Here is a 20,144-nt window from a genome sequence, read left to right as displayed (position 1 = left end):
TCTTTAGAAACAAATCTCACTAGATCTCACTATATCATGTGGTGAAGAGGGAGCGGGGCAGGCACAGAAATCCAGAGCAAATTATATAGTACACACAGCAGTTTCCAAAGCCAGAATCAGCTGCTCAATTCATAGAATCATAGATTGGTTTGGATTGGAAAGGACTTAAAAAGAAAGAAGCCCTCATGATCATTCTGATCCAAGAGAAGTGTGGCAGCTCCATGTCTGGAGCTGAACACTAGACTCAACAAAAACCATGGCAACAGCCCTTCACAACTCCTGATGCAACCTTTCCCTTCTCAACTTCCCCACTTTCCCTATAACCACAGACACTTTGGGATGGAGGAATTAATGCACATCTGGTTTAATACAGACTGCACCTGGTGAGAAGCTATTCCAGCTCTTCCTCCTGTGTGTACTCAGAGCAACAAGCTACCACCCAAAAAGAGCACTACCATAAGGATAGAGTAACAGTATTAAATATTTACCTTGCATCTGTCCAATTGTTAGATCTTTATCCAGCCTGTCAACACCTACAATCAAATAAAGAGATGTATTGGAAATATGACTGTCTAAGCAGGGCTTTACCCCTTCCTTTGATAGAGAGATCTGACAAAAGAAACATCCCTGACACCTACCATAAGGACATTTCCCTGCTGCACCTCAAGAGAGTAAAGTGACAGGGAAAAATCCCAGTCCAAAATGCAAGAATACATCCCCCCTCCTTACAACTTAAAAGGGCATTTGTCTTGGTTACACACTGTATTTCCTATTAAGGCACAAAAAGGGGCCTATACCTGGCTGCAGAACATCAAAAACTTGGCTTTCAGTCGAAATGAAGTTCAAATCATGCCCAGATAGTAATTGAGGCTGAACGGCAGCTTGGGTCTATCCTGTTTGCCCCTCTTCCACATCATAGAACAAAACCACCCCTCCAACAGCAGCAATACACAGTCTGTCATTATATGCTAGTTTGATATTAGAGGTTCTGAACTAATTCCAGGTTGGCATGGATTAAATGGATGGTTTTACAGTTCAAGATACGTAGAGAAGCCAAGGTGGAACAGAGAGGTCTGGTGTTCTAGAAAAAGGCATAAGCCAAACCCTGTTCCCTGAAATCCAAGCAGGACATCACTGAAGTCAACAGCCACTGAAGCTGAACAGGACTGGAAGAGCCACGTACCAGCTAAAAGCAAGAGCTTTGGTGTTGGGCAGCTCAGGAAGAGGTTTGACAAGCCCCTGAACCAGCCATCCCAGTACTTCTCTGTTTTTGCCAGCTCGATTCGCCACGTGTATAAGTGCTCCTTCTTTGTCTGCAAGGAGGAAAGACAGAGCTCTGCATTAGGCATCACTAAAGCAGCTGAGATAAAATGAACTTGAGGGCCACTTGGAAGTACATCTAGGAAATAACTGGCTCCCTCTGGTGGAGGTGATTCCAAGGGGATGAGCTTCCTTGCTTCTAAATTCCTCCCCAAATGAAGCCAAAGTACACGAGTAGGGAACAAGAAAGTCAGCAGGAGCTACCCCTATAGATCAAGAGAAGGCTGCAGTATTCAGGGTGCTCAATTTGCTTGGTTTTACTGGCACAAATAGCTTGCAAATGGCCTGAACGTTCACACTTGGCTCTCAGGTGACACAGAAATACAAGGGGCCAGGCTGGCTCCAGTGATTTTCCTCGAGGAATTTACATTCCTGGGTTGCAATCATCTGGATGAGCTCCTGAATGCTCCTGTGCCTTGGAAGTGAACAAAAATAGCACAAAGACTCAGAACAGAGCATTTCCCATTCAGGCCAGAAGCCTTATTTCAGGTGACACACATTAAATCTGTGAGCAGCTCAGGGAAGGAAACCAAACCCAGGCTTTCAGGTAACAGCCCAAGACAGAACTGGTGGCACGAGATGAAGAAGGAAAACAACATTCCCAGTATAAAGTTTTCAGCCCTGGAGTTGCTCCCTTTTATATTAGGATGATCTGGATCACTACTGGTGGCTGCTCTTCATGGGAGCATCGTGCAAACACAGCTGGAAGCACAGCAAGAAACTTCCTACCTCTGTGTCATCTTCTTTCTTCCTTTTGTTGACAGAGCCTCCCCCTTCCTCATTCTCTTCCTCCTCCTCCTCCTCTTCAATAATACCCTCCACTATGGCTTTAGGACATTCAGGGCTTGCAGCCCCTTCACACCTGGGAAATAAAACCAGGAAGTGATTCCCTGCCAAACAGAGCAGGTTTTAACCTGAAGAGTTCAGCAATTTCTCAGACAGTGGCTGAAAAAGTGTTTTCAAGCTTAAAAGTAGCTTTGGATGGAAGATACAGTCATGAGCAGCCATGGGACCAAGTGCCTGTGCATCATATGTATCCCAGAGCAAATATCAATGCAAACAGAGGCAGAAAGTGGTCAAACAATCAACAACATCTTTACTTCATGGATTATGAGGTATATGTAAAGGCTTTGGATATATCAAGGATTAGAGTGGTACAACCAGGTTACTCTGATCCTCACAACCCACCCTGCATCACTCCCCAAATGCAACAGATAAATAAAGCATTACTAAAAGGGAGCAAAAGATTCCATACCCGGAAGGTCAGCTTGATTTAGGACAGGATTCCTGAAGAGGCATCAAATGGACACTTGCTTCTTAATGTGTGCAGAAACCCAGACAACCCAAGGAATGCACAACCAGCAGCACTTAAAACATGGTTCTTGGTGGATTTTTGCTGCTGTTGGCATCAACTGTGATCAAATGGTAAGAAATCTGTATTTGCTAGAAGAAATCTTCCCTTTCAAGTGCATTTGTGGCATTGTAAACCAGACAAGATGATTTTAAGAGCTTTAAATACCAAACAAAACCAAAAACCACCTACTGTTTGACTTGACCGACCATAGACACTCTGGCAGATTCAAGGTTTCTTATCTGTCCACTTTTTACACTAGGGAAGAAATAAAACTAAAATCAGGTGGTCACAAATAATTACTAAATAGGAACTCTCAGGCTCAGAAACAGGAGTAAAACCCTTCTACAGCCTTATTTCCCCAAAACATCCCATTCTCAGACATCTGCAGTGGCTCATGCTACACACTGACTTACTTGAACCCCCATTGTCACAGTAACTGTGGATTTAAAAGCACTGGTGGAGTAACACTGAAATAGGGTTGTACCCATTTCATTGCAGAGGACAGGGAGAAGTCAGAAACAACGTGGGCATTTGGGAGCAGAAGTGGACTTGCTATAGGCCAACCTACAAATGTAACCATAAAACCTCTTCCTTTCACATTCAGCTGCCAAATGTAAAAGTAATTCCTGCTGAATCCTGTTTTTACACACAGGAAGGATGTCTCAAGCTTCTTCTATAAGAGCTGGGACACTTATAAGGAAGCTGCAATTCATATCATGAGGCTTTCCATTAGCTGAAACTCTTAGAGGATCCTTCTTCAATGCCCAGCCAACTCTCCTGGGAAATTAATGACAGGCTGAGAGAGCTGGGCTGGGTCAGCCTGGAGAAGAGAAGGCTCCTGAAGGGGAGACCTTAGAGCAGCTCCAGTGCCTAAAGGGGCTGCAGGAAACCTGGAGAGGGGCTTGGGACAAGGGCCTGTAGGGACTGGCCAAGGGGAATGGCTTGAACCTGCCCGAGGGGAGACTGAGCTGAGCTCTTAGGCAGAAGCTCTTCCCTGTGAGGGTGCTGAGGCGCTGGCCCAGGGTGCCCAGAGAAGCTGTGGCTGCCCCATCCCTGGCAGTGTTCAAGGCCAGGTTGGACACAGGGGCTTGGAGCAAGCTGCTCCAGTGGAAGGGGTCCCTGCCTGTGGCAGGGGTTGGAGCTGGAGGAGCTTTAAGGTCCCATCCAACACAAACCAGTGCGGGATTCCATGATTTTGGAGACTACATAAGCTCATGCATTACCTCCACTCAATGGCATTCTCCAGTGACTTGAATGTTTTGGGACGACTCCGTAAGAAGTTCTGCATGCTGTTCAGTGCATCCATGGCTGTACCTAAAACCAAGTATTGTAACTTTATGGCATCTGATGAAATTATTGCCACATCCCTCTACAGAGAACTGGCTCCCATGGAACACCCTGAGAGAGAGCTGGAGCTCATTGGGGATTTAATGCTGTTAAGGAAAGCACAACTTGGTACTCCTAAGCCCAAAGTCATACCTGCTCCCACATTAGGAAATTAATACTTGAACAGATAGGACATTCAGATAATAAGAGAAGGCAATAATCACTAACCATACACCATGCATCACATAAAAAGCCACCCTCCTCCCCTCTAACAAGATAGTATTGCAAAGAAATTACAGGGAAAACAGCAAACTGAGTCCCATCTGGGAAAAGCAAAAGGAAGGGTGATAGCACAAACACTTCTATGTAGGACGGAATCAGCACTGGATTAAAACTGGGCAAAACCTTCTGGATTTGGAGACTTGGGCATAAAAGACCTATGTGGAAGACAGAACCCCATCCCAGGGGACACACACTCACCTTCCACCACATCGATCATGCAGAGCCCCAGTAAACTTGGCACCAGGTTTGCGACCGCCGTGTGCACCGCGATGGCCCCCCCCATGCTGTGCCCGATGAGCATGATGGGGGGCGGGAGGTCCCCATACAGAGCTTCCACCACGTTGCCAACGTCTCTGCCAAATGAGACCACAGATTAGTTGGCATCTGTACCCTGAGGTATTCCTGAAGATTTGTATGGTAGGAGGAGATGGTACAGATCTAAGACCAGTTTCCAGCTCTCAATCCTGTCTGTATGCAATAACCCACAGGCAACTGAGACAAATTTATTTCCTGATCACTAGATGAGCTTTAAAGTCCTTTCCAACCCCAACCACTCCATGAGTCTATAATTTAATCTAGGTACCAATACAGGAAATCATTCAAGCCAGTACTGTCCTGAACAAGCACATCATTTCTGCTTTTATTAAAGGAAAATGCTCATTTAAGTGCCTTTTAATATAAGAAAGAGCAAGGTCCTGCTCCTGGGTTGGGGCAATCCCAGGTACAGCTACAGGCTGGGCAGAGAAGTGATTTAGAGCAGCCCTAAGGAGGAGGACTTGGGCCCAGAACCTCGCTATGTGCCGGACTGCATCCCCAGCAGTGTGAGCAGCAGGTCAAGGGAGGTGATCCTGCCCCCCTCTACTCTGCTCTCGTGAGACCTCACTTGGAGCATTGTGTGCAGTTCTGGTGTCCTCAACATAAAAAGGACATGGAGCTGTTGGAACAAGTCCAGAGGAGGCCATGAGGATGCTCAGGGGCTGGAGCAGCTCCTGTATGGAGACAGGCTGAGAAAGTTGGGGCTGTTCAGCCTGGAGAAGAGAAGCTGCGTGGAGACTTCAGAGCAGCTCCCAGTGTCTGAAGGGGGCTACAAGGATGCTGGGGATGGACTCTTCATCAGGGACTGGAGTGACAGGACAAGGGGTAACGGGTTCAAACTGAAACAGGGGAAGTTTAGATTGGATCTAAGGAAGAAATTCTTTACTGTGAGGGTGCTGAGGCACTGGAATGGGTTGCCCAGGGAGGTTGTGAATGCTCCATCCCTGGCAGTGTTCAAGGCCAGGTTGGATGAGGCCTTGGGTGCCATGGTTTAGTGTGAGGTGTCCCTGCCCATGGCAGGGGGGTTGGAACTGGATGATCTCAAGGTCCTTTCCAACCCAAAAACCATTCTGTGATTCTGTGATTGACATTTACTGAAGAGCACTGTAGTTTAAGACACGCAAATTGGCTTTCCTGCCGAAAAGCATTCAGAGACAGGAGACCTGAGCAGTACTGCAACTGGAAAATGGAAACGAGTCAAAACCCCAAGGATGACCAGTTTGTTTGCTCTGTCAGAGAAAATTCCTTGAGGATTTGATAAGAAAAATGAAACCCAGCTATAATTTAAGGCTCCTATTTAAAGTGCATTCAGGGATAACTCTCAAGATCATTGCTAAAAGGAGAGACTGGTTTAAAACCAAAAGGAACTTGTTCTCCCCCAAGTAGTTTTGCTTCAGATCTAAAAAATTCTCATCATTCCATACAGTGTTTCCTCACGACAACAACATATCAGGATCTGACAAGCCACAGGCAGTAGCAATAAGGTACACAATGGAAGTCAGAATGCATTTCACACATGGCCTCCCCTCAACAAACCAAGTGGATTTGTCCATAGGAAGGTTACAAAATCCTTCATGACTTAATTGTTTCATAGCAAAGAGTCTCTTTGTACCAACTATGGACATAACAATGTGTTTAACAGTGGGGATTTGCTTTTCTTACAGCTTTGTCAAGAGGGAGATTTGCATCCCAAAGCAGGTCATGGCAGCCTGAAAGAGCAACTCCCTCCATGCTTTAAAGTCTCAGTCTGCGCCCTACACTTTGGAGGTGACACCAAACTGGTGATTTCAAGCTGAAATGCCCCAATTGGTTACGTCCAAGGAAAGAAATCCCCTTCTGCTGGTGTTACAGCATGTTGCAGGTTGCAGGTGTTCACGGCAATGAAGCCACTGATCTTTAAAGTGAGTTTAAAGCCTGAAAAACAACTCAGTTGGGAATCTGACTTACCTGGAAAAGATCTAATTCCAAACAGATTTAAACTGTCCCAAAATGGAAGGAGAAGAAGGGATAACTAACAGATACATGTGAAATGAAACCACCTTTCACCTCCACGAACGAAGGCTGTGTGTCCTCAAGTAGTTTATTGGTCAATAGATACAGGTTTGTGAACAGAGAAACACTAAAGAGAGCATCATCATCCTTACTTTGACATAGTCTCTGCAGACAGATCTTCAGGATTCCTCACTTTGGTTTCTCCTGAAAGAACAAGCAAAAGTTAGGTTCACACAAGATGAAAACCTTCAGAACCCCTCAGGATTTAGAGCAGTAACTGCACAAAGCTTTTTGGCACAGTTATTAAGAGCAAGGCTACTACAGTTAACATGAATAATGAAGAACCAACCCCAGAGTTAATAGGAACAGTTGGTACTTTTATCATAGGAAACACTCCCCATAGCATTCCGTATTTGCAGAGTATCTTAAAACTAAAGAACAAAGCTTATTTCTAATGGTAAAGACCAGCTATGGGTTATGAAACATGAAGGAAGGGCTTGATACGTGGGAAGGAACAAGTCTACCACTGCCTCACACAAAGGCACAGGGAGTCTCAGCTTCTGGCATGTGAGGATGGAGAGCTGCAGAGCTCCCTTTTCCATCCCTGCTTTGGCATAAACATTGGGATGCCTTAAGGATGCTTTTTAAGTCCTTTTAGCAAGGATTTGTTACATCTTCTGTAAAATATGAGAGTGTGGAACATGCTTTTTGTGATTTTGGTCTGATTTCTTCCACTTACCATGGCCTCGGAGATCTAAAGCCACAATCCTGCACTGAATCCTGTTAATGATTGCAGCCTGCAAGAGGGGACAAAGAGGATGTCATTTGCAAAGTGCCACCCCTCAGCTACAACAGGATTAACAACAGCAAGCACAGCCTGAAACAGCAGCAAAGGTGACAAAACCCCTTCTACTGTCCAGGTGGCTGAACCCGGATTGCACAAGGTGTCGCAGGAAGCAAGCAAGAATATTCCGTATGAACTAGCCTTAATTCACCAAAGCTCCATCCTTTCTATCTGAAGACATTCCATGGCGCATAAGACATTATGAGTGTTTCCTGGGGTAATGGATTCAAGTCCTGTGGCACCTCTGCAAACTGAAGTGCAGCAGTGGGACCAAAGTAATGCCTCCCCTTCCCCACACCTGACAAAGCTAAGTCTTGGCTATACAGCAGGGATGAAGATGAACAGCAAAGATTCTATTTGCCCTCAAAGAACAGAATTTTACAGTGAGGTTGGAATGTACAAAAACTGATCAGTCCAAAGGGACAAGTGAGGGATCTTTATTAAGTAAGGAAGGGTTGCAATAAGATTATGCTCTATTTGTCCCTGACAGCTCCAGTTCCGTAAGTTATTTCAGGCATCACAGTGATTAAGTGTTGAAAGGAAGGCTTCTATGTTAAGGAATCATTGATTATTTAAATAACAGCATGCAGGAGTGGGGGAATTTCACAGAAGAATCCAAGTTTGGGTTGGAAAGGACCTTAAAGCTCATCCAGCTCCAACCCCTGCCACAGGCAGGGACCCCTTCCACTGGAGCGGCTTGCTCCAAGCCCCTGTGTCCAACCTGGCCTTGAACACTGCCAGGGATGGGGCAGCCACAGCTTCTCTGGGCACCCTGGGCCAGTGCCTCAGCACCCTCACAGGGAAGAGCTTCTGCCTAAGAGCTCAGCTCAGTCTCCCCTCGGGCAGGTTCAAGCCATTCCCCTTGGCCTGCCCCTACAGGCCCTTGTCCCAAGCCCCTCTCCAGCTTTCCTGCAGCCCCTTTAGGCACTGGAGCTGCTCTCAGGTCTCCCCTTCAGGAGCCTTCTCTTCTCCAGGCTGCCCCAGCCCAGCTCTCTCAGCCTGGCTCCAGAGCAGAGCTGCTCCAGCCCTCACAGCATCTTCGTGGCCTCCTCTGGACTCACTCCAACACCATGCAGGAAGTTACCAGGCCAATAAGCAAAAGCAGAAAGGAGCACACTGCTCCTGCAGGCTGTTATTTTATTTATCAATGGTTACTCACAGTACTCCCCAACTTGGATTTCTTCTTGTTTTTTAGGGGAAAGGGTTGATTGGGGGGGTTTTATCATCTGGCTCATCCCAAACATTTAACACTTGATTGCTTGGGTCAAGCTTTCATTTCAAGATGCACAAAGGAAATAATTCTATAGCAGCCACGCAAAGGCATGAACTAATTGTGGCAGCTTCCTCCTGCAGATGCAGTCTCAAATGTGAGGTGTAAATCTATGTGAATCCTGCCTGTGATCTCTGTTAATTGCTATAACAACATATAGTAACATATAAAGCCAGTATAGTGTGATGACTGCAATCACTCTGCTAAATTCAACTCTAGGGGGTTTAAAATGCAAACATAGTATTGGTGTTGCTATTGGAAATAAAGAGCTCTACAGAGGGTGGAAGTGACTTTTAAGAAGCCTCTTCCTTAACTCAGGAATATGCAATTTCATGCCTCTGCCTCTAATTAAGAGCAATGACCTTCACTGCATAACAAAAGCACTAAACTAGGAGAGTAAAACACATCTATCCAACTACTGAGCTGCAAGCCAGTGACTACAGGCTTAAGCCTTAAATCTCCAGCTTACTAAAAGTCCAACAGTTTCAGGAGACTCTGATCTGCACCAGTCTCCAGTTCAGGTAAAGTTAAAAATGAACTGTAATTTGGGTACTATTCAAGACCAGAATTACAGCCCAGTTGGCAAAGCATTTTTCTAATGTGTCTTATATTATAAGGTGGTTTATGATTACACCAGGATTACTCAGGAATCACGTGGAGAAATCAAGAGCAGTCACCAGTGACCCTTGTGACATGTTCATGCTTGTAACTCATTTGAATCTCTGCTTAAAGACTAAGTCATGTCCAGCCCAATGGCCAAAGGGAACGTATCTGACCCAGCCAAAAGCATGGGGTAGATGCAGAGACTTCAGCCACTCCTCCATGGAAGTCACCCTAGAGCATCATGCTGTATGCTCAAAGAGTCCCAGTATTAATAAGGTCCCAAATAAAAATCACACCGTGTAAGTGATTTTACTTTACTTGTCATCCTTTAGAGGTTTTCTTCCTTAATTCCCTTCATCTTCCAAAGGGAATGGGTGGGACGGATGTTGATTTGGTCAGTCCCCACACTCACTCCCTATTGACACCACCTCAGAATTGCTTGAGCACCAAAGGAGATTCCATGACATGCCAAACAGGGCCTCAACACACGAAGATAATATTATGATGAGATAAAGCTGCTGGAATTTCACTGGTAGTCATGAAAAAGCAGCCTTCTGGAAAATAAATGGGTATGGTATGAAGAGAAATGCCTTGGCACTTCACAGGAGCTATTTAGAAGACCTGAATCAGGTGCAAACCAGATCACAGAAGAGCTTCTGAACTGATTCTCCTGCGTTTAACATAGCTGAGAGGTGAGTTGCCTTCCACATTAACATGACTATATTCACATAGATACACACGTGCATAAAGCAGCAGGTTACTTACAGTAAATACAGCCCAGGAAAGAGCAGAATGGCCTCCACCGTGTAAGAGCAGCAGGACAGGCCCCTCCAATCCACTCTTGTAAATTCGAAAAGTGTATGAACAGTTAAGGACATTCCACAGAGGTATTTGAAGTTACTTGGCTGAGTCTATTTTAGAGTCCCCAGCACTCAACAGTGGTTTGTGTCCACCCTGGTGCACTCAAGGCCTGATATGACAAGAGGAAACAGCCTCAAGCTGCACCAGGGCAGGTTTAGATGGAGCTGAGGAACAATTCCTGCCCCAAAGGGTGCTCAGGCATTGGAACAGGCTGCCCAGGGCAGGGCTGCAGTCACCGTCCCTGCAAGGGTTCACACCCCATGGAGATGAGGCCTCAGTGCCATGGGCAGTGGTGGCTTTGGCACTGATGGGCAACGGTTGGCATGGATGATCTTAAAGCTCTTTTCCAACCCAGTTCATTCTACGGTTCTATGACTTTTCCTCTTATCAACAGGCATGTGCAAACATAACCTGGACAAAATGTAACTTGATTTAAGCTTTAAGAGTTGTTTTCCTGCTGCCCAGGTCTCCTCTTCCATGTAATCCTCACTGAATGATCTTTAAGGTCTCTTCCAACCCAAACCATTCTGTGACACCATGAAAAACTAAAAGAAAAAGCAAACCATGATCAGCACTTTGGAGCATGTTTTGATTCGGTGTAATTTCTTATTACTTCCAATGAAAACTGCCAGATAAGCCAGGAAATGAGATCTTTAAGGCAATGTAATTACTCTCTGAAACACACACAGCAAAGATGCTTCACCAGAGCAGCTAAAATCCCTTACAGTATACATTTAGATAGAGAAAAATCAGTTGAACCATCACTAAAACCAACATCACCTAGGGAAAGGCGCAGAATTGGAAGTCATGAGATGTGTGTTCAGTGCCCAGGACTGTGACCACCAGATCAGACAAGATACTTCACCTCCTGTTCTTGGGGTGAACAAAAGCATTCTGCTGCACCCAACACTGCTTGCTGCTGTTACTGATGAGGCTGCTCATTGGTTTTCTGCATTTCCCTTTGCATCTGCTGTTGGCAAGCAGTTCATGCAGGTGCTCTCTGTGGCATTTCAGTTATGCTGTGTCAGCTGAAGCAGTTTCTTCAGCTGGGGTCTGTCCACATGAGATCTGATGGAATGGTAGCAGGTAGCTGGGGCAGACCAGTGGGCACCAGCTCCACTCATGAATTCAGTATACATCTGTCCACATCCTTTCATACAGGGCTCAAGCTTCTGTTAAAGGCAGATGAATAAATCCCAAACAACTAAGATTTGCTTAAGCTTGGGATGCTTATGGACATCACCTATGCAAATAGGTCCATTATCCTTTTCATTTTACTACTTATGAAGCCTCAGGCATGTGCACAGCATTTACATCGAAAGCAGACATGGTGCAAAACATGGAGAATTAATGGGATTAACTGGAAAAATGCCTTTTGTTAACAGAAAATAATGACAAGCTGAGCAACATGGAGAGAGAACTGTCTTGTTTCAAACATGCTGCTGGCATTAGAGAATCAATTCTAAATTGACTGGCATTTGGAGGAAAATAGCTTGGAAGTTTACTCTTCCTAATGGCCAAGCTAGAATATGCATGCTTAAAAAGGATGCAACTATTAAAACTACAAGGTTGTGTTATTTAAACACAGATTACAATGGTTTCATGTTGTAATTAGGGCAAGAGACTTGGAAGTACCTCTCAAACCTGCTTTTGCCAGAGCTGTAGGCAAAGGTAAGACTGATGAGAAGCCTCGTCCCAGCACCTGCACACACTACGCTTGTTGGGGAGCTCCCAGGTAGCAAATGGGATGGACACAACAGCAATTTGAGCACCTAAAAGAGGATGACTGCTATTAACTGGATTAAACTACAACTGAAGAGTAGCAAAGAGTCAGCTTGAAAAGAAGTATAGAAGAAATACAAATGTTTGCAAAAGGAGCAGACACCTTGGAGATGAAACCACTGCAGTCAAACTTGGTTTGATGCTGCCAGAAGACTCTCTTATGGCATCACCTCCTCCACCTTGGCCAGAGCAAGAAGTTTCCCAGTCTGCACACAAGCCAGTGGGCTGATAATTCGAGGTGCAAGAAGGAGGGACCCCCAGCTCAGGTGTGTATGTATGGGAACTCACATGCTGCTTCCTCTGTGTCATTTGTGTTAGTGGGAGCAGCATGAGTGGTTCCCATAGAAGCAGATCACAGAATCATCATAGGTTTGTGTTGGAAGGAACCTTAAAGCTCATCCAGCTCCAACCTCCTGCCATGGGAAGCGACACCTTCCACTAGAGTAGGTTGCTCTAAGCCCCTGTGCCCAACCTGGTCTTGAACACTCAGGGATGGGGCAGCCACAACATCCTCACTGTCAGTTTAGGAGAGATAGATCTAGTTACTGATACTGATCCCTGCAAAAGAAGAAAGATAAGCAGTGGTACATTAAAAAGTTGAATAGAAGTCCAATAAACTAAATAACACATAAAACTGCTTCAGTCACTCAGAATAAGAACAATTCCATCTGGAAAAAAGGATATATCCTTGCCAGTCTCGTTTTCTACCACGACATCCTCCATAGATTCAAAGTACTGGCTCCAAAGCACTGGTGAAAAGTCACGTTTCCTTCCAGGGCTGCAAGACAAAACACATCAGTAAGAAAGAGGTATTTTTAAAGTCATACATTTAAATGCAGGTATCATTAGATCCACTGAAGAGAACACAGAAGGGTTACACACCAGTTGACTAGAAGCAAATGATGTGCTAGTGAAATTCCCATACAACTACAATATCAGTGATTTCATGGTCACTAAGGAAATCCTCCCTTTCTTTCCCACCTAACTGTTACTCCTCCCAAGGAGATCACAAAGATGCACAGGGTAACTAGTGAAGACACAGAGGGAAGAGTATTTTTCTTGTAAACTAATACCAAGGAAGACTGGACCATGGTGTTTTAGACTACAAAGACCTCAGCCAAGGGGAAAGAAAAAGGACAGGGCACATAGTGATGCTGTCCTTCTACAACCTCCCCATCTGCAGCCACACATCAGGTGCTCCAAACCAGAGCTAAAAGTCATTAAATCAGAGTCACAGATTGGTTTCAAAGGGACCTTAAAGCTCATCCAGTCCCAACCCCCCTGCCACGGGCAGGGACCCCTTCCACTGGAGCAGCTTGCTCCAAGCTCCTGTGTCCAACCTGGCCTTGAACAGGGCCAGGGATGGGGCAGCCACAGCTTCTCTGGGCACCCTGGGCCAGTGCCTCAGCACCCTCACAGGGAACAGCTTCTGCCTAAGAGCTCATCTCAGTCTCCCCTCGGGCAGGTTCAAGCCATTCCCCTTGGCCTGTCCCTACAGGCCCTTGTCCCAAGCCCCTCTCCAGCTTTCCTGGAGCCCCTTTAGGCACTGGAGCTGCTCTGAGGTCTCCCTTTAAGCAGCCTTCTCTTCTCCAAGCTGAGATAAAGAAAATACCCTTCTCTTTAATGGTCTTGCTCTAGCCTTACAGCAAGCCTGATGCTGGCATGATGGAGTGCTCAGGAACTCAGGAAACCATCCTAAATTTATGACTTACCCCATGAATCATAGTTAAAAGTAAAAGTCCCACTCAGAAGTCACCTTGACACCACAGCATTGAAAAGCAGAATGCCAGCTACTTGCTAATGATTACTATTATCTTCCGTGTATTACTTGTTGTAAGATTACAGCTTTCCTAGAAATCTCCTCTTAGTTTTAAAAGGAGTATCACTCAACTGGAGAGTCAACCTGTTCCGAAGGCTGCGTGGCTGCAGAACAACTATGGAGAGAACTGAGCAGTGTGTCATATAGAAGAAACTTAGGAACACTGGCGGGAGCAGAACACCTAAAAGCCACCAGGTTGAAGGGAGCAGCAGCAGCATGTTCTAATCACAGCTCTGTTCTCCTGGAATTTACTGCAATGGTTAAAACATTAACATTTTGTAAGCAGATTTCTATTTGAATATTGTATGCAGGGCAACATCAGAATTGTGAAGGAAAAGAACAGGGTTAAATTAACTCAGGATGTGCTTCCAGATCTATCCTTTAACTGTAAGGACCATGAGAACAGCATCACAAAAAGAGACCAATGAACACTTTGGGACCGGAGAAGGGCAATGGAGCTGGTGCAGGGCCTGGAGCACAGTGTGATGGGGAAGGGCTGAGGGACCTGGGGGGTTCAGTGTGGAGAAGAGAAGGCTCAGGGGGGACCTGATGGCTCCCTACAAGTGCCTGAGAGGAGGATGGAGCCAGGAGGGGCTGGGCTCTGCTCCCAAGGAACAAGGGATGGGACAAGAGGAACCGGCCTCAAGCTGCACCAGGGCAGGTTTAGATGGAGCTGAGGAACAATTCCTGCCCCAAAGGGTGCTCAGGCATTGGAACAGGCTGCCCAGGGCAGGGCTGCAGGCACCGTCCCTGCAAGGGTTCACACCCCGTGGAGACGAGGCCTCAGTGCCATGGGGCAGTGGTGGCCTTGGCAGTGCTGGGGTAAGGGTTGGACTGGATGAGCTTAAAGGGCTTTTCCAACCTCGTTCATTCTATGATTCTATGTTCTTAGAGTGACTCAGAAAATATACACTCATGGAATGGCTTGGATTGCAAAGCACATTAAGCTCATCCAGTCCCAACTCCCTGCCACGGGCAGGGACCCCTTCCACTGGAGCAGCTTGCTCCAAGCCCCTGTGTCCAACCTGGCCTTGAGCACTGCCAGGGATGTTCTTCCTGGATCTACAGCATTCTTTGAAAGGCTGAGGTTGGAATGTGATATTTTTCCTTTAATCTGAGAATGAGATTGGGCTGAAGCACTAACAGAGATTAACGTTCTCTGGTTTGATGGAGGTGCGTGACATCTCATTTAACTGGAATTTGACAGGAACAGCACTGAAGTCTGAAAACCCACAGAAGTGAATCTGGACCATTCAGGGAGTGGCTGGGTTATGTTTCATAGTCTAGAAATATCAGGGCAAACAGGAGCTTTGTTTCTACACAACTGAAGAGCTTTGCCTGTTCTTTGCTACTTCTTTAGGAAGCCAGAAGTCAGGAGAAACTTCCTTCAACAGGGATTGTTCCCCTGTGAAGGTCTTTCACCCCCACGCCAAGGCTTGATTCCAATATTCTCTGCTAACTGCCTCCCCCAGAAGAGATGAAGTGCAAAAAGGCAGTTAAAATGGCGCTCTGTTACTCATCCTGTATCCTGGGCTCCAATGTAGCCTAATTATGTTACTGCCAAAATTAAGCACTACTCTTTTAGCCTCACTGAGTGACTGCGAGCCTGAGAAACAGCTTCTGCAGCAACTGAGTCATCAGGAAAAATCTGATTGCAGAGCCTTTTGTTAGCAATGGGGATACAAGGAGAGGGCACAGCTGCACCTTTCATAGTCACCGAATGGGTTGGGTTGGAAGGGACCTTGCAGTTCCTCCAGTTCCAACCCCTGCCGCGGGCAGGGACCCCTTCCACTGGAGCAGCTTGCTCCAAGCCCCTGTGTCCAACCTGGCCTTGAACACTGCCAGGGATGGGGCAGCCACAGCTTCTCCGGGCACCCTGGGCCAGCGCCTCAGCACCCTCACAGGGAAGAGCTTCTGCCTAAGAGCTCAGCTCAGTCTCCCCTCGGGCAGGTTAAAGCCATTCCCCTTGGCCTGGCCCTACAGGCCCTTGTCCCAAGCCCCTCTCTGGGTTTCCTGCAGCCCCTTTAGGCACTGGAGCTGCTCTAAGGTCTCCCCTTCAGGAGCCTTCTCTTCTCCAGGCTGCCCCAGCCCAGCTCTCTCAGCCTGGCTCCAGAGCAGAGCTGCTCCAGCCCTCACAGCAGCTCCGTTACCTCCTCTGGGCTCGTTCCAACACCACAACTCTTCATCTCCCATGATACAATTACCCAGCAACTTGCTTGAGGATTTCCCATGTTCTGCCTCCCTTAAACAGAGTCCACTTATAAACTTCCTGGTCTCAGTCCCAGGTTACCAGGGAGCTCCTGATGTTTACCAGATTTATGGATCATGTTGGAAGGGCTGTAACCAGGACGATGACAATATTTCCTAATCACCTGCAAGTACTCAGGACAGTCCAACGTAAACCAGCCATAACATGCTGTGCAAAGTCTGCCTGCAGTGAAACGCCACGTCTATAATGGTGATGAAATTTGTTGTTGCTAACTGCACATCCTCCCTATTCAAACTGGAGAAGGGAAATGATCCAAGCTGTGGGCAGCTCTTTCCATCTTCAGCAAGGACCAGAAATGGTACAGAGGGAGCGCATGATTGGTGCTGGGATGGCTTCCAGGCAAGGGGACAATCCATAGAGCAGGAATCTCAGCTTGAAAACTACATGGACCAGGCAAGATGGGTGTATACAGTCATGAATATGGGAGAGACCAGGCAAATGTTACCTTAGTGTGGGCTTGAAAGCAAACAGAAGACTGATCCTTTGTGCTCAAAGCCCAATTGAATCATGGCACTGTTGTTACAGATGCTGTGGAAGGAGCTCTGCAAGTGGCTCCTGTTGTATGTGGTGAGCTAAAGGAAGCTGCCCATCCTCAATGTAACAGTGCTGAGGATGCAGCCTCTGGAGATGCCAATCCTCTAATAGTGAAAATTTGGAGGCAGGATGTAACCTGTTCACTACTTAACCCTTTCCAGAGCATTGCTGTCCTGGCATCTTTGGACAAGGGCCTGTAGGGACAGGCCAAGGGGAATGGCTTGAACCTGCCAGAGGGGAGACTGAGAGGAGCTCTTAGGCAGAAGCTCTTCCCTGTGAGGGTGCTGAGGCGCTGGCCCAGGGTGCCCAGAGAAGCTGTGGCTGCCCCATCCCTGGCAGTGTTCAAGGCCAGGTTGGACTGATTCGGAGAAAACTCCAGGGACAAACTCGCCAACAAAGGTTTCAAGCTGACAAGCAGGTATCCTTTATTGCGGCACCAGGGGACACGGGGGACAGCTCCTCCCAACCTGTGTCCCTGTATTGCTGCACAAGCCATCCTTATATAGCCACTGGGCACACATGCATATTCATGAGGCTATGTGTGGATTACATCATTTTCCAGAAAGTTCCCCGCATGCGTACAAAAGTGTGGTGCCTGTCTTTGGGGGTCCTTTACTTCTTCCAACAATCTTCATCACTTCTGGCAGCCTTTGAAGCACGCGCAGTAGATGCTTACACCAGCTTAATTGGCTCGTCAGCACCACAGACACAGCAATCCTCCTGTCCTTCTACTTACCAGTTAGTTCAACTGCAGCCCATCCTGGAGACCTGCCATTCCCAGATACTCCTTATCTGTACGTCCTGTTCTTCTAGCCTGTTTTTCTTACACTCATTTTGTGTCAACTACAACGGTTTATCTTACACAAGAATTCTCAGTATGTTCCCCAGCCGTACTCTATTTGTTTTTCCTGTGAATCAGGCACCTCAGTAATTTGCCATTGCTACTGTTACAAAGCCATCAAACTGAACATTACTTAAACCTGATTCGAAAGGTTTCTATATTTCATTTTGTGATTTTGTGCCCCCCTTGTCAAAGGTTGGACACAGGGGCTTGGAGCAAGCTGCTCCAGTGGAAGGTGTCCATGCCCATGGCAGGGGTTGGAGCTGGATGGGCTTTATGGTCCCTTCCAACACAAACCATTCCATACTTCTATGGAGCACTTCCACCTGGAGAGCTTTCTTCCTTTCCTACAAGCTGGTACCTTCCTGCCAGAGCTCCGCACACCCAGGGAATAACCCTTGAACAGAGGCTGTAAAAACAAAGCCTGGTTTTCCCAGTAATACATTTCCAAAATGTGAATCACATTGTTCCTCCCCGGGCAGTGAGACTCAGCTCCTCTTCATACATCATAAGGCTGATTTCTGCTGCAGTTTGTTGACAGGCACATCACAAAGCGCTGCAACAGATTACCCCTTAAATTAGCTGCTCCTGTAGTACTAATGGCAGGTTGTATCCAGTGCCCTAGGGAATGTAAATTATTGGGTGAATGCAGAAGACCTGTTCTGTGGACATTGTATAAACCAGGACTCTCAAAGGTGCCCATTGGACAAAGTAACTGGAAAGCTCCCCATGACCCGGCTTCAGTGCGTGCTTGAGCCCAGAGCCCCCCTGTGTGCTGGGCTGCACCCCCAGAGCGTGAGCAGCAGCTCAGGGAGGGGATCCTGCCCCTCTGCTGTGCTCTGGGGAGACCTTAGAGCAGCTCCAGTGCCTAAAGGGGCTCCAGGAAACCTGGAGAGGGGCTTTGGACAAGGGCCTGTAGGGACTGGCCAAGGGGAATGGCTTGAACCTGCCCGAGGGGAGACTGAGATGAGCTCTTAGGCAGAAGCTCTTCCCTGTGAGGGTGCTGAGGCGCTGGCCCAGGGTGCCCAGAGAAGCTGTGGCTGCCCCATCCCTGGCAGTGTTCAAGGCCAGGTTGGACACAGGGGCTTGGAGCAAGCTGCTCTAGTGGAAGGTGTCCCTGCCCGTGGCAGGGGTTGGAGCTGGATGAGCTTTAAGGTTCCTTCAACCCAAACCAGTCTGGAATTCTATAAAGTTAATCATGTTTTGTGAAATGAAGTTAGCGCATGGACAGAAGGGAAGGGAACACAGAAGCCTGTTGACATTACACCCATATCGTGTAGGAGAGGTACAAAATCACATGAATCACAAGTAGGCACAAGTCTGAGATATTTAGCATCAAAATTCCTCGTAACAAAAAGTAAGAACTGAATCTCTTGCAGTTGCACACCAATGCTACAAGCCCAAAGTGCAATGATGTGAAGCAGCGTCAGCTGTCCCTGATTATACTGGGCTCAGGATCTATCCCAAACAGCAAGCCCCATGTTACAGTTTCTACCAGATCTGTCAGCATTCAGGACTTCCAGAGGGAATATTAAGCACAACACTCTCCAAAATCAGGTACCAATAGCCAAGCCACACAGAAAATATTCATCATCCTGCAAGGGCAAGAGCAGCTGTAGAAGGAGTTGGAACTGTTCCTTTTCTGACAGATCTCAGAGCTAAAAAAGTGAAGTCACATACCCAGGATCAAGGCAAGAAACCACATTAATAGGACAGGACACATGGTCCTGTGATTGACAGCAACAGCATGGTGACCCTGGTTGTGGTGTGATTCTCAGGCATCAAAGGACAACCTCAGAAGCACAGACTGTGTATCTGCTGCACAAGGTACTGGTGCCACCATGTCTGGAATACTGTACCTGCAGCTGCATCAATAATTTCAGGATAGAAGTGAAGAGGATTCAAAGAGTAGAAATAATCAAGAGTGGAGAGCAGGATGTAGAGCAAGAAGCTTTACAGAGCCTCATCTGCTCAGATCTTGAGCAACCTGGTCTAGAGGAAGGTGTCCCTGGCTGTGGCAGGGAGTTAGAACTGGACGAGCTTTAAGGTCCCTTCAACCCAAACCATTCCATGATTTTATGAAACACAATGCCAGGACTATGCGGGACAGGGTGGCAGAGGAGAAGTAAAGGAGTAAGTTCAGTTGACTCCATCTTCATTGCTGAAAGTGAAGCTCTTTAGCTCATTTTCTCAAATAGATGTTGTCATGAGGTCAGATAACCTGGAGCAGTGGGTATCAGTCTCAAGCCTCTTAGGCTGACCTCTGGCAGCTCTTTCTCCTGGAACTGGCAGACAAACAGAAAAGGTGACCCTGCAGTCACCAACAGCACTGACACATAGAATCATAAAATGGTTTGGGTGGAAAGAGCCTGAAGAGTTCCAATCCATGGCAGGGACTAGATCTTCCACCAGATCAGGGTGTTCCAAGCCCCATCCAACCTGGCCTTGAACACTGCCAAGGATGGGTCAGCCACAACTGCTCCGATCTTTCAGACATGTCCCCTACCTGGCTAACTGCAAGGTCACCCGAGCACAGTACAGTGGAGAAGATGAAGCAGCAGAACATTAGGAGACAGACTGCTCCTCTCAGTAGCAGCACAAGCCCACACAGGGTTGGCCTGATCGCACTGCCATAGTCTGAATTTGTGAGACAGCTATTGGTGAAAAGGGTAAACTTTGCTCAGTTCCACTCTGCCATCCGTAATTCCCAAGAAGTGAATTAGATTGGTCAA

The 20,144-nt window shown here is 46.9% G+C and overlaps 1 protein-coding gene across 6 annotated transcripts in view; it reads right to left on the bottom strand.

Moving 5' to 3' along the window:
- Positions 1-20,144, bottom strand: part of PPME1 (protein phosphatase methylesterase 1) — a 35,960-nt gene that overhangs the window by 8,000 nt on the left and 7,816 nt on the right. For all 6 annotated transcript variants that reach the window (XM_080613714.1, XM_080613716.1, XM_080613718.1 and 3 more), the window contains exons 2-11: positions 12,634-12,727; positions 10,072-10,164; positions 7,329-7,386; positions 6,742-6,793; positions 4,481-4,635; positions 3,898-3,988; positions 2,864-2,929; positions 2,050-2,182; positions 1,184-1,313; positions 489-533 (exon numbers count right to left, since the gene is read on the bottom strand). In XM_080613714.1, coding sequence (XP_080469840.1) covers positions 489-533; positions 1,184-1,313; positions 2,050-2,182; positions 2,864-2,929; positions 3,898-3,988; positions 4,481-4,635; positions 6,742-6,793; positions 7,329-7,386; positions 10,072-10,164; positions 12,634-12,727 — 917 coding nt within the window. The remainder of the gene's footprint in view (positions 1-488; positions 534-1,183; positions 1,314-2,049; positions 2,183-2,863; positions 2,930-3,897; positions 3,989-4,480; positions 4,636-6,741; positions 6,794-7,328; positions 7,387-10,071; positions 10,165-12,633; positions 12,728-20,144) is intronic.

This window comes from Psittacula echo (genome assembly GCF_963264785.1).
Source record: "Psittacula echo genome assembly, chromosome: 3".
In the NCBI taxonomy this organism is placed as follows: domain Eukaryota; kingdom Metazoa; phylum Chordata; class Aves; order Psittaciformes; family Psittacidae; genus Psittacula; species Psittacula echo.
The sequence above is the reverse complement of the archived record's forward strand: the minus strand, read 5'-3'. Positions and strand labels throughout refer to the sequence as shown.